This window comes from Hippoglossus hippoglossus, chromosome 22 (assembly GCF_009819705.1).
Source record: "Hippoglossus hippoglossus isolate fHipHip1 chromosome 22, fHipHip1.pri, whole genome shotgun sequence".
NCBI classification, from domain to species: Eukaryota; Metazoa; Chordata; class Actinopteri; order Pleuronectiformes; family Pleuronectidae; genus Hippoglossus; species Hippoglossus hippoglossus.
Window position 1 is genome coordinate 16,646,002 of NC_047172.1, and position 13,138 is coordinate 16,659,139.

The window sequence follows — 13,138 nt, forward strand, 5'->3', positions numbered from 1 at the left end:
GCTTTACCAGCGGAGAGGCCACATCGTAGCAGAAATAAGCAAATATACATGCCGAGGGAGAAGATGAAGAAGAGTAGGCAGACTGGTGATTCATTTGCCATGTTAGTGGGCCACCGTGCCACGATGCCATCTTCTTTGGAGAGCCCAATAAAAGAAGACATGGGCACATAAATCAAACAGAGTGGATGGGAGGAGAGAGAAAGACGAGAGGGAGGGCTGATCTCGTTTTGCTCCACTCAAGCCCATTTATGGCTTTTATTATTCATCCTAAACAAATATTATTCCACAAAGTCTCAGAGGGCTTTGGGAGAGGAGTGTGTTTTAATAATGAAACCAGCTTCAGACAACAGCACCCATTCTACCGCGTCCCCTCGGCTGTTCAGACCCACTCCTGCACGACTGCCACTGCAAAGGCAAAGGACGGAAAGCTTGATGACAAACAAGTCTTTGGAATAACTAATGGTAATCCCTGTGCTGCCCCCAGTACCCACACTGACCCCCAAAACACTCGATCTGGGTGGTTCAGAGGGAAAAACGATGCAACCTGGACGAGCCGCACCACACGACTGCCAAGGGGACAGGACACAAAGAGATAACACAGCTGCTGAGCGCACAAGGTGACTATTGATAGCGATACACAGCCATAAAGACCATAACTGCTAGTCAAACCGATGCAATCAATTCTAATAGAGCCCATACTGCTGAGATAACATCATGACAGTAAAGAGACGCGACAACACTGTGACCGTTTGACCTGCTCCCATCTGGCCACACCATAAACCTTGCAAGAGGACGCTTAACATTAAAGATCACCAGGACAGGGCTGTGTGGAGAGGGTTAGCTGGGACAAACAACGTGCTAACCTGCTAATGTTTAGGAAGGGATGTTTACCATTCTCACAGTCTTGGTGTTAGCCTATGAACATTTGCTAATAAGCACTAAAAACAATGTCCCATGGGGCTGATGGGAAGGTCATTTTGCAAGTATTTGGATAGAAACCTGTCCTGGAAAAACTAAAACTGTCGTAGTTTTCTAGTAAAACTGTGTCAGATGAAAATGGTCAGACTTCATCCTCTAGGTGGCATCTGTACCATATTGTATGGCAATCCATCCCATGATCTGGACCAAAGTGGTGGACCAATACCATCTGACCAACACCGCCCACCTGTCACCACTAGCATGGCTAAAATCTAGAATGGCACTCAGTAGAGCACACACCCCAGCCAAGGCCTAACAACCCCCTCTAATTTTATCAAGTTGCACCAAATTTGACAAACTCATAGATATCAGTTTCCTAAATGGGCCAGATTTTGTTTCCATCTAGAACCATGAATTATTCCATCGGAAAATGCTCAAAAACACCCAATCTCACAAGGTTAAGAATGTGAAAACAAATTTCAGGATCTTCCTCCTGATCTGGATCTGTACTAAAATTCAATAGGTTCTTTCCTTACCAATACTGCATCCTTTCACCAAATAATCATGGAAATCCGTTCAGTTGTTTGCAATCTTACACACAAACAAACCAACCAACCCACCAGCAGACAGGGACAACATACCCTGCTTGGTGGAGGTAATCATTTATATATATTGTGCATTCATAGCATACTACAATTCTTTTGTTCTTTAAAATGTATATTACAATGCAAAATAAATGCAAAAGAAAAAGCAAATGAATTCTCCGACTGTTAAACTAGTCGAGACTCGCATTTCTGGAGATATTTTTATAAAAATATGCTCACAGAAGGTTGTGGGAGTTGTGTGAAACTTTGCAGCTCAAGTGTTAATAGTCTCAGCTTCTTCAGCTAAAATCTCCCCACAGCCCATAATAGTTACCGGTTGTTTGTCCCCTTTGGCCTCTCGGTGGCAGGACAAGCAGGCGGCCATGTCCTGAGCCAGGCAGGCCAGCTTGTCCCTGAGGAGCCGTCCCAAACTGAGCAGCGCAGAGCCCAGCAACAAGTCCTTCTCCTCGGCCTCGCAGCCAGACGGCCAGAACCAGCACATGGACAGGAGCGAGCACAGGGCCTGAGCGAGCGACTGGTCCCGCATGAAGAGCTCAATGAAGGTGGTGAGGTAGAGACACGACCGGGGAGCTTCATCGTTCACCGGTGGGGCAACAATAGGTATGGCCACTGCCATGGATGCTCCAGGCAGCCCCTTTGTGGTCATTCTAGCCAGACCTGCGTCATGTTGGATGCTCTTGGTCGCTCCTGGGCTCCTTCCTGTTCAGTTTGTATCTGCCTTTCCAACTTGTTTACAGTGGAGTGGACAGACTGCAGCAGGCCAGCATTAACTGCACTGACGACAGTAAGCTCAGATTATTAGCTAGCTCACGGCCAGATGGCGGCTGATGGGCTTAGTCATAACACACAGACACACACACACACAGACTCTCCAAATTACCCCCCCCCCCCCCCAAAACTTGCATCCCGCAGACAGACACACACTCCAGTCGGGTAAAGGAGCTTCTGCAAAGTTTAGGGAGAGGATGGCTGTAGCTGCAAGGAAGAAGGGATCTTGTTTGAAGAAGATGATACAGTTGAATATCCGTAGGCATCACCAAATCTTTTTTAAGTCCAGCACCATAATAAGAGATGAGGATCAAAACTGAATAATTCAACTTCTCTCTTAGTCACACATTTTTTATATAAAGTCTAAACACACGTTTCAAATTCCTCTTGTCTACTGAGACGTGTAGCAAAATGGAACGTCGAGACCAAAAAAAGAGGAAGAAGTAAGGAAGCAGGCACAAATGTTGCAGTCTACTTAGATATATACCTTCTTCTCATACAGAGAGGCCTAATACCATCACTGTTTCAATTGAGTGAATCAAGCTGAACAGCACAGAGAAGTTTTGCCCCAGTCTTTTTTCACAAGACCATTTACTGTAAATGCTCTTACTCAAATGTCTGGACCAAAGCAAAGAGGCTTAAAATGTCTGTCCACTGTTTAACCTTTGGTTTATTACAAGACATGACCGACCAAACATACAACTTCTCTTTATGGGCTAAAATCAAAGTCACAGTTTTAATTACGTAATGGAATTTGACATTAAAGTGACATGGCTGTAATCTACAAGCAAGGTCAAGATATGAGTCTGCACAATAAATAAGATGCTGCTTTAGTGGGTTTCACAACATTAGACAAACACAGGAAACTAAGGCTGAATTATATATATTATAAGTCAGTATCAATACAATAATTTATTAAATAATTGTATCTTCAAATGTGTCAATCCCAAAGATATTCTGTTTACTAAAAGATAAAACCTAAAATCTTCAGAAGTGAGAAGAACTATAGACTGTATATAAAGATGAATGACGCATTTCCACTACCTTCCACGACGAAGCTACAATATCACGCAATACGAATGCCACCATCTTGGCTCATTTCTAGCAAGTAGCAATCGGGGATGGAGCCGCAGTACAGATGTCCCGCTGATACATGCGCTTGACCAATCACGAGTCCGTCTCAGCTGTCAATCATGATGTTTCACCCCTTATCTACTGATATGGAGGAGGTGGAGTTTATGACCTATACTGCAGCCTGCCACTGGGGGGCAACCAAGACACTTTGGCTTCACTTTTTGGAGCACTATCTTTACAGTCTATGGCTGAAATCACTATGATTGTGAAAAATTATTCCTACTATTATTCAACTGTTATGCAGGAAGGTCTTGGGTTTATATAATTTAATGAATGAAGTGAAACATTTTCAAAAACCAAAAGGCATTGAGTTTACTTTCATGGAAGATTAAGAAACACAGCAAATGTTCACCGAAGCAGGGATGTGAGGGTAATTCTCTGCACATCCTGGTATGTTCGTCTGTTTGTGCATTGATACACGAGTGTGACTTCCCTACAGTGGACTGGTGCCATGTGGTGGCACCACACCATGCCAGATTACTTCCCGTGTCCTTCCATCTGTCTACTCCGATCGCCTGTTACGCTTTAGATGTGTGTGTGTGTTCACGTGTATGCGTGAGAAAGTGTGGATCACCTGCCAGTCAAATACAAATTTTCAGTTTCAGTAAACAGGCGGAGATGAGGTGTGGCATGAACAAAATGGAAGCTGCAGCTTTTGAATTTGAAGACACACATCGTCTCACTAAAACAAATGCATGCATGTGAAATCAATTCAATTTCAGGTGCCTCATGGGAGTTATCCGGGACCAATTCAGTTGACTTCAGCAATTGATTGGTTAAGCTCATAATGGAACCACAGCATTGTGTTAAACCAATTGCTATGGTGCACTACAGCCAAATGTATCGTTAAGTAACTCGTACACAAAGGCAGCACAAGCCTGATGGTAAACAACACTGTCAACTGTGCCTAGTCAGCATTTCACCTCAAACACACACACGCAAATCTCTCTTGTGTAATAAGCACAAATTGGAATGCAATGGACCAATTAATCAAAAGGTAGTCAGTCTGGGGAGGTGGCCGATTACAACGCATGACAACAGGCTTGAAATTACTCCTTCCCCTCCATCCATCTCTATTGACTTCCACATGCACACATTTGTGCCCCTATATGCTGATACATGGCTGATTTTCTACTTGGTGACTCGATTCCCCTTCTCCCCGCCCCAGAGAACAAATTGATGGCCGTGCGGTGATTAAATTCCGTTCATTTCATGATGTCAAAGAGAAAAAAAAAAATCTGATTTACCAGCACCATTTTTTTTAAACCCGCCTTCACAGTGGCTGAGTTTCCCTGATGGAAGGAGAGGGGCTTTGTCTCCTTCCCTGCCTTAAATGTGCACGTATGAGCACACACATTCAATAACATCCCTCCCTCCTTCCCTCCGTCACACACACACACACACACACACACACACACACACACACACACACACACACACACACACACACACACACACACACACACACACACACACACACACACACACACACACACACACACACACACACACACACACACACCTATCTTCCATTCATTCACTCAGTAAAATACAAACGGCGGGGAGCTGAGCAGCAGCAGCAGCAGCAGCAGCAGCAGCAGCAGCAGTGGTGCAGTGCAGATCTCAGCGCAGTGGGACTGACTCATGTCGCCGGGCAAACAAAAAGGGAAGACAAATAGAGCCAGAATAGAGAGAGAGAGAGAGCAGAGAAAAGGGCAAGTTGTCCTCACTAATCCACCTCCTGGATCGACCTCGGGTCAAACACTGCACGGCATTTTCTGACTCAAGCAATTAGAATAAAGCCGCGGCATTTAGAAACGATTTCTGGATATTTGGCCTGGATTTACAATCAATGAATCACAGCTGAAACGACACACAACACCACTGCCTATTCCCTTTTTTCATTTTAGCTCATATTACATAACGAGCAGCTCGCTAAAAGGGTGCCAAACATGCACTCACGCCGCAGATAACAACCACGCGGCTTTAAAAGGAGATATCAGCCGAACAATGCAAAAGGGGGTGAATATGCATGAATGCGTGCACATGCACTCAGAGGCTTCCATCCATAAACACACGGTGACCACTCACATTCACTATTGCTCTCAATAAACACCGGCATGCAGATCATCCTTTAGGAGTTAGTCAGAGCAGCCTTAACTCCCAAGGGACCAGTTCCCGCTCAGTTTTATGACTTCAATAAAGTTGGTTTACATATCAAAAACCTGAGCGGGTATTCAATGACCGGCAGCACAGAAATAGGTGTGCAATATGCCATAAATCATGAGAGACAAGCAAAGGCATATTTATAGAGGAGATATTCCTATAAAACTGGTTTGAAACAGAGGGGTCGAGTTAATTGCAGGGTACTGAGACGACAGAGAAGAGTCTTAAAGCAAAGACAAACACAGACGTGTCACAGAAATCTGTCTGCATGTCTACAATACAATGATTGATTAGTATATATGTTTGAGTGAAGGTGAGGATGACAGAAACACATTCGACAGCTTCTCATATGAGAGATTCAGCTTTGCCTGTGGGGGGTGCATGTATTCATGTGCATATATCCACGCATGTGTGGGTTTTTCGCGTTTGCGTGTGTGTGTCTGTGTGTGTGTGTGTGTGTGTGTACGCTAGAGGCGGTGGGAAGGTTACACATCGTCTTTTCGCGATCTGGATCCCGTCTGCATGACAGTAATAAGCTGTGTTTGTACCGGTGGCTATGATGAAATATCCTAATTATGGTAATGCCGAGGATTGGAGTCAGTCTGGTTTCTGACAGCCCCACAGCTGTGGGGGCACAGACACACACGCACTCTACGACTCGCACACTTGTATTCACGCAAACAAACCTGGAAGGAGAGAGGTGTTCTATACGTGTACGTCTACAACATGACAAAAATACTTTCTCTCACACACACACACACACACACACACACACACACACACACACACACACACACACACACACACACACACACACACACACACACACACACACACACACACACACACACACACACACACACACACACACACACACACACACACACACACACACACACACACACACACACTTTCACCCCTCCCACCTTGCTGTGCTGAACAGGCCTGTGTGCGCAGTGGGAGTGACCATTCTCCAGTCCTACACACAGGGATGCAACACCGTCAGCTGCAGTGCACACATCTGGAAGGAGAAACAGAGGTAACAGTCAGAATTAGGTTGTGGTTGTGTGTGTGTGTGTGTGTGTGTGTGTGTGTGTGTGTGTGTGTGTGTGTGTGTGTGTGTGTGTGTGTGTGTGTGTGTGTCTGTGTGTGTGTGTGTGTGTCAATGACAGATGTTTTCATCACTCATCATTGCATCTGTGCAATAGTATTTTTTGCTAAAGCACAACCTGACCACAGAACACACACACTGCAGGCTAGTTGTTGCACAGAAATTAAATATCTCCACACAAAAAAATGCTACATGGCATTTGGTCATTTCTAGAAAGAATAAACCAACCCTGATTTAGAAAACACTAATTTAGAAAAATATTTAGAAAAATAAAAAAAATGGTTCCCTCTGTATTTTGACATCCTGATAATGATTTTGTCACATTAACCGATTGTTTTAAAAACATTTTCCAGATTTTTCTGCCTCATTAAATCCAAGGACCCGGGGACAAACTCTCCAGCAATTGGCACATGAAAAGGCTTTTCTCCGGATTGTAGCCCGGGAGGCAGGCCAACGTGACAGCAGGGAAACAAAAGAAAACTTCTGGACCTCCCGTTGAGCCGAGCTTCTCTTACTGAAGCTGGAAATCATAACGTCAAGCAAATGTGGGAGTTACTATAGATATCTAGTCATCTGAATTTGACTCCCTTGTCTTAGACGTTTGCATCAGGCTGCATGAAGACAGATGACAGACGGCCTCTTTCTAGGAGTACCACCATGAAATGACTTTGTTATTGTCCTTTGTGTCAGACAAGCGTTAATTCCCCCACTGTCGGCATTTGTCTCCCAGCCTCTTTATCAGCCTGCAGATAATACGCCCTCTAGAGACATACAAGAAAACTGCAGGAACTTTGATTACACTACTTCTTATAATGAGGCCTTTAAGTCATTAAGCCCTCTGGGTTCAATTATGATGGCAGTGGGAGAAAACAATAATGACTTTGTATCATTAAGATGACACTGTCTCTGAAAGTGACTCTCTGTTTTGAATGTTTTTTGATACAAAACAATGGAATAAACAATAAAAAGGCAGCATGTGTTTGCCAACTGCAGAGATTATTAAGCGGTTTTCCCGCTTGGTTAAGTGCATATCAGGAATCCATAATATCCTGTGTTCATAAATCATGTATATATGTATATATGTGTCACAATCTTAATTTCTACTCAGTTAACAATGTTTACTGTGAGTTCCTCATAAACACAAAAAATCGGAGTCGTAATAAAAATGATTACTAATACAATTTACTGACCATTTCAATTGGTGAATGTTCTTCTTGGAACTTCCCTTACCTTTAAAGCGAGTCTCAAACAAAAACAAATGCCTGTCCACCAGCTGGGCCCGTGTAGCGACATGTAGTGTTGTTTCAGTTCTGACCTCTCTCTCTCTCTCTCTCTCTCTCTCTCTCTCTCTCTCTCTTCTCTCTCTCTCTCTTCTCTCTCTTCTCTCTCTTCTCTCTCTCTTCTCTCTCTCTCCTCTCTCTCCTCTCTCTCCTCTCTCTCCTCTCTCTCCTCTCTCTCTCTCAGTGGATGCACAGTTCTTTTTCTGCTGCCTTTAACTTTTGACAGTGACTCTTTTGAGGAAGTACAATGTTCGGACATGGGGCGGTTGTTTTGTGGTGTGATGTGACAAAATGACCTTATTCCTCAGCAGTAACGGCTAATGTGAGCAACTGATGACCTTTTAGGTTTTACACGAACAACACTTCCTCGGGCGTTGCTAGAAGAACACCACAATGACAAAGATACTTAGAAAATTAATGTCTAGAGTAAGTACTAAAATAAAACACAGCACACACTGACTGCTATCCCCAATGTGTGTGTGTGTGTGCCAAGTTGTTATATTTCACTGTAGATAACGTTTCTCTCGCTCTTCCACAAAAGGGAAGAAAACGAAGTGAATGTTATTTGGATTTAAGCACCTGAGGAGGACTTGGCTCGGTGGTGCTTGCCGCGGACTTCCTGGTCGATTTTGGTGGGAGGGGCTGGATGTGTGCAGGCCACAGTTGGCGGCAGCGGCCCATTCCGCCTCAGGCTCAGGTGCAGAGTTTGTTCCGCAAACAGCGTCTGGATCAACGCCAGGTCCAGACCCGACACACACCGACGGTTCAGCATCAAGATCTCGTCGCCTGGACGCAAACCTGCCAACACAAACACACATTTCAGAAAAAGGAGCAAAAGCGTCACAGATTGCACATGATCGTGATTTCAGGTTAAACTTCATCATTTCTACGTAAGCGAGCACCTTCGTTGAAGGCCAGTCCATCAGGAAGCACCTCGCTGACAAAGATGCGACTGTTCTTTTGGGCGTCTATGTGTCCTGTTACTGCGAAACCTGCGAGTCGGAAGAGAAACAAAGATGCAGACAGACAGTCAACAGAGTTAAACTGAGAGAAGGATTACATAAAGGATCATGAGGTGTGCAGAAAATTACAGACGCAAAAATCAATCCACAGCTGAGACTCACCAAAGTCTCCGGTGCTGCTCGGCCTGCTCATGTGCAGTGTAAACACATTAACTGGGAAAACCTCCAGCTGATCATTGACCTACAGGGTGATAGCAAACAAATCAATTACCCATTAAATGAAAGTTTAGAACTCTGTATCTGTGTGTGACTGTGCACTGTGCACACCCTCCTCACCATGTCGCTGACGAGCTCTCCGGACGCCACACATCGAACCTCCGCGTCCTGCCCCGCTCGCCGGTGCAGTCGGAGGCAGTGCAGAGCCGGGTCCAGCTGTTTCACCTGTTTACACAAGAGCCCCTGAATGTTCAGCAGCCTGTACGCACAAAGTCATCGCACATATTTCATGCACCGACGCTTCGTCTGACAGCTGCTGTGTGGCCAGAGCGTGAATTATTCACCGACTTCCCACTATGTGATGAGAAATTTCTGGTAAACAAAAAAAGCTGTGTGTGTGTGTGTGTGTGTGTGTGTGTGTGTGTGTGTGTGTGTGTGTGTGTGTGTGTGTGTGTGTGTGTGTGTGTCCATCTGCAGTCATTTGTCGGCGACTGTGTGAAGTCAGACACACCTGGTGTAGCTGAAAATTTCTAGAACATTAACTTTGTATTTACATATGATCAGACCCAACATAACAAAATACATATTGTCAGCATTGTATATATATATATATGAATGGCAGGATTATGAAAAAAAATTCTACCTAATCTAAATGAAACAACTGCTTTTGTTTGTTGTTTTTTTCACTGTCACTTTCAGGAAGGCTGTTCATGAAATCATTTCTCTGAAACCAACTGTGAAACCAACCTTGCAGGCCGCAGAGAGCAGGTCGGCGGCCGTCTGGTCTCTCCTGACGGGAACCTGCACTGTCAGGCCGTCTGGCATGTAGACGCCAGTCAGCTCGTCTGTGGCACCGCTGATGCTGTCCCACGCACCAACCTCAGGGGGCGACATGGAGTAAATGCTGGTCAGCACATCCAGCCTCTGTAGGAGGAGGAGAGGAAAACAGGGGAAGGTAAACAGAGATCATTAAAAAAAAAAAGAAGCAAGGAAGTGGGTGAGCAGTGATAGATGGAGGGAGAGAGTAAATGGGGAAAAGAAGGTGGAGAAGGAAATAAACAGAGAGAGTGAGTGAATGAATGAGAGGGAGAGTTTGAGTAACAGCCCACAAATCAATAGAGTTCCATTAGTCTAAATGCTTGGCTGTGGATCAAGCAGCAAAGCAAAGATGTCATACAATTAGCCGTTCAGAAATTCATTTGACAATATAGACGCAGTTGCTCCACATAATAATCATTGTAATGACCGTGTACACAAGATGACTGGCAGAGGTCTAGACACCCAGATGATATCGGTGCACGTCACCGGGACCTTTTCCATCTGGAAAAGCCACAAGCCCAGTTTTGACTTCAGCGACGTGTGTAGGGGCAATTTATTTAAAGTCTGTCAGACAGAAGGGAACTATTTGTTGGTGGCATTAACAGCGAGGTCTGAACCGGGTATTAAGCCCGCTGCTCGGCCTCACAGGCAGCCATTTGGTGGGTTTTGGTTGCGACTCTGTGTCTCTGGAGGGGGAAAGTGCCTCTGCTGTGCTGTGGGGCTGCGGGAGAGGCCGCAGTGCAGCAGAAGACCACAATTATCAAGACCCTAGATCTGGAGGAATGGGCTCAATCACACCAAATGTACAGAAAAACCAGTGATTCATCACTTCTGACAAAGACAAAGTTATAAACTGAGAGACAGAACCACGAGGAATAATTGCCTTAATGAGTAGGTCTGGGTTATATAGCAAAGCATTATGGGATTATAAAAATGGAGAGTGGTGTGTGAGGTCTTGTGTCTGATGTGCATATGTGTTTGTGGGAGTGTGCGAGTGTGTGTGAGCTGTTCTGCCCGTTTCTGAAGCTGGATGTTTGCTCTTAATGAATAACCTTTCTCCCCTTCCTGACAAAAAAGCCCAAAGAGACGAGCTGATGTCTCTGATTCACAGCATCACTAAGCTCCACACAGAGAAAGTGCACACAAGAAGCCGTGTTGGCTCCGAAAAAACACTTTAAACGCGCAAACATTTACTTCGTTTTCCATCTAAACGTCCCCATGACACGTTAACTTCAAGAATCAGCGCGGAAATACAGGCAGCCGATGTTCCTATCCCAGAATGTTTCCCTCAGTCGTCGGTGACAGAGGAAAACAAGGTGCCACTTCAACGCCCACCTCTTCAGGGATGTGAGGTCATGCTTACAAACTGGAGGATGAAAAAATAAAAAATAAAGCGTCATGGTAACTGGTTGCATAACCGGCCCGTTTGTGTCCGAGCTATATGGGGTGGCTGGAAAAACTAAGATTTGGTCGCCTGTGCTGACCTGACTGGCGACTGACTAACACTGTACACTCATTCATGGTCAAGGGAGGGTTGTAACTGTTGCCTGGTCAACGTTCCGTGAGCCAGTGCCAAGAGTACAGTCCAGGCACGCGCTGGTCTTCAACAAGTGCTCTGTGTGGACAGCGCGTATTTACATTTGCATTCGGCCAAATGATTCAAGCCATTTTTTTATCCTTTTGAGTGTCGAAATTGTTTCCGCGCACGCCAACCTCCACCCTGCCGCTTCCAAACATAGAACACACTCGGACGGTTTGGTGGCCGCCGCACAAATCCACCCTTTCTGTTCCACTTAGCAACTGAGTAACAAAAATATCACAGCACTGACTCAAGCAGATATTTTGACCATGAAGAGGAAGCAGAATTTTTTAAAAACAATTTCCTTCTCTTATATCCTTTAAAAGAGTATTACTGTTACTTTCCTTGACGCTCCACCCAAGGTTCCTCTTTCCACTGCTGTGACACGCGTTTCTTCACAATTACACACACAAGGTGACAATAACTGCCGCCCAGACTGGCTACAACTAGTGCCTGTTCCTCAGCAGTGACCTCAAAGTCACAGAAAGGGATGAGTATTAGTGGATAGTGGAGTGTGGCGACACGAAAAGAGGGATCAGTGGGTCAGGGACAACGAGAGCAGCGAGGTGGAGATCACGAGCCAATAAAATATCTCCACAACCCTCCTCTGGACTACACTCAATGAAGCAGGCATTTGTTCATTACATTATTGAACTAGAAGGGCACCCAGTGGAACCTGTACCTCCACCAAGGCCCAACAGTCCCCTTCAATTCAATCAGGCTGCACCAAATGCACAAACTCATAGATATCAATCCCCTAAATATGTCTGATGCAGATTCATGCATTCATGTAAAAAAAAAAAAAAAGTCCAGATCTATGGCAAAATTCAAAGGGTTCTTTCTTGGCCCATGTCCCATCCTCCTACCAAGTTTCTCTGGAATAGGTTCTGTCACGGGGCCTATTAGCTCACCCGGTTGCACGGCTACCACACATATGGGGACTTGAGTATTGTCTGTTCGTATTTTAATCACCCAAAACTGCAGGATTATTAAATTCAGAGACAGCTGTGATGTCCCCAATCTATAGAATTTAACAGAATTATTATTATATGCTCGTGTTTGTACTGTATGGTTCGGTTCCGTCGGTCGATCTGTGTGATGCTGGACTCAGTTCAGCACAAAGGTCACAGATCAATAGAATCTATATTAGCTGAACAGACATCGCTGAACCCTCTATTCTTCCTCATCCTTCCATTCGCATGCACACATCACGCAGTCACACGCAGCAGTGTCACGGCAGTATTTATTTATTTAGAGCATCGGGACCGATTACCTCACATCAGTGGATCCTAACCTCCACTCTGGGATACTATTTGGAAAGTGTCTTCATTTCTTGTAAGTGATCTCCAGTGCGCTCTGTGCGCTCTGTGCGCCTGATGGCACAGTCACGTTCACTGCAGTGATTTGATGATACACGCACAGTGCTGGAAGATATTGTTAAAAACTGTTAATGACTCGGCTCTGTAACTGCGCTGTTTAATGGAATCTGAACGTAATTTGCTGTAAATTGTTTTCTATATTTTTTCAATTAAAAGGTTTGTGTGGAACAGATATGTCACGCGAGCACAACTAAAGCTGTT

The 13,138-nt window shown here is 44.8% G+C and overlaps 1 protein-coding gene across 5 annotated transcripts in view; it reads right to left on the reverse strand.

Moving 5' to 3' along the window:
* tiam2a (TIAM Rac1 associated GEF 2a) overlaps nucleotides 1-13,138 on the reverse strand; it is a 98,167-nt gene that overhangs the window by 19,167 nt on the left and 65,862 nt on the right. For 4 of the 5 annotated variants that reach the window (XM_034575915.1, XM_034575917.1, XM_034575914.1 and 1 more), the window contains exons 10-15: nucleotides 9,908-10,084; nucleotides 9,281-9,385; nucleotides 9,107-9,185; nucleotides 8,885-8,974; nucleotides 8,562-8,780; nucleotides 6,509-6,612 (exon numbers count right to left, since the gene is read on the reverse strand). In XM_034575915.1, coding sequence (XP_034431806.1) covers nucleotides 6,509-6,612; nucleotides 8,562-8,780; nucleotides 8,885-8,974; nucleotides 9,107-9,185; nucleotides 9,281-9,385; nucleotides 9,908-10,084 — 774 coding nt within the window. The remainder of the gene's footprint in view (nucleotides 1-6,508; nucleotides 6,613-8,561; nucleotides 8,781-8,884; nucleotides 8,975-9,106; nucleotides 9,186-9,280; nucleotides 9,386-9,907; nucleotides 10,085-13,138) is intronic. The other variant, XM_034575918.1, reaches the window with a different exon arrangement.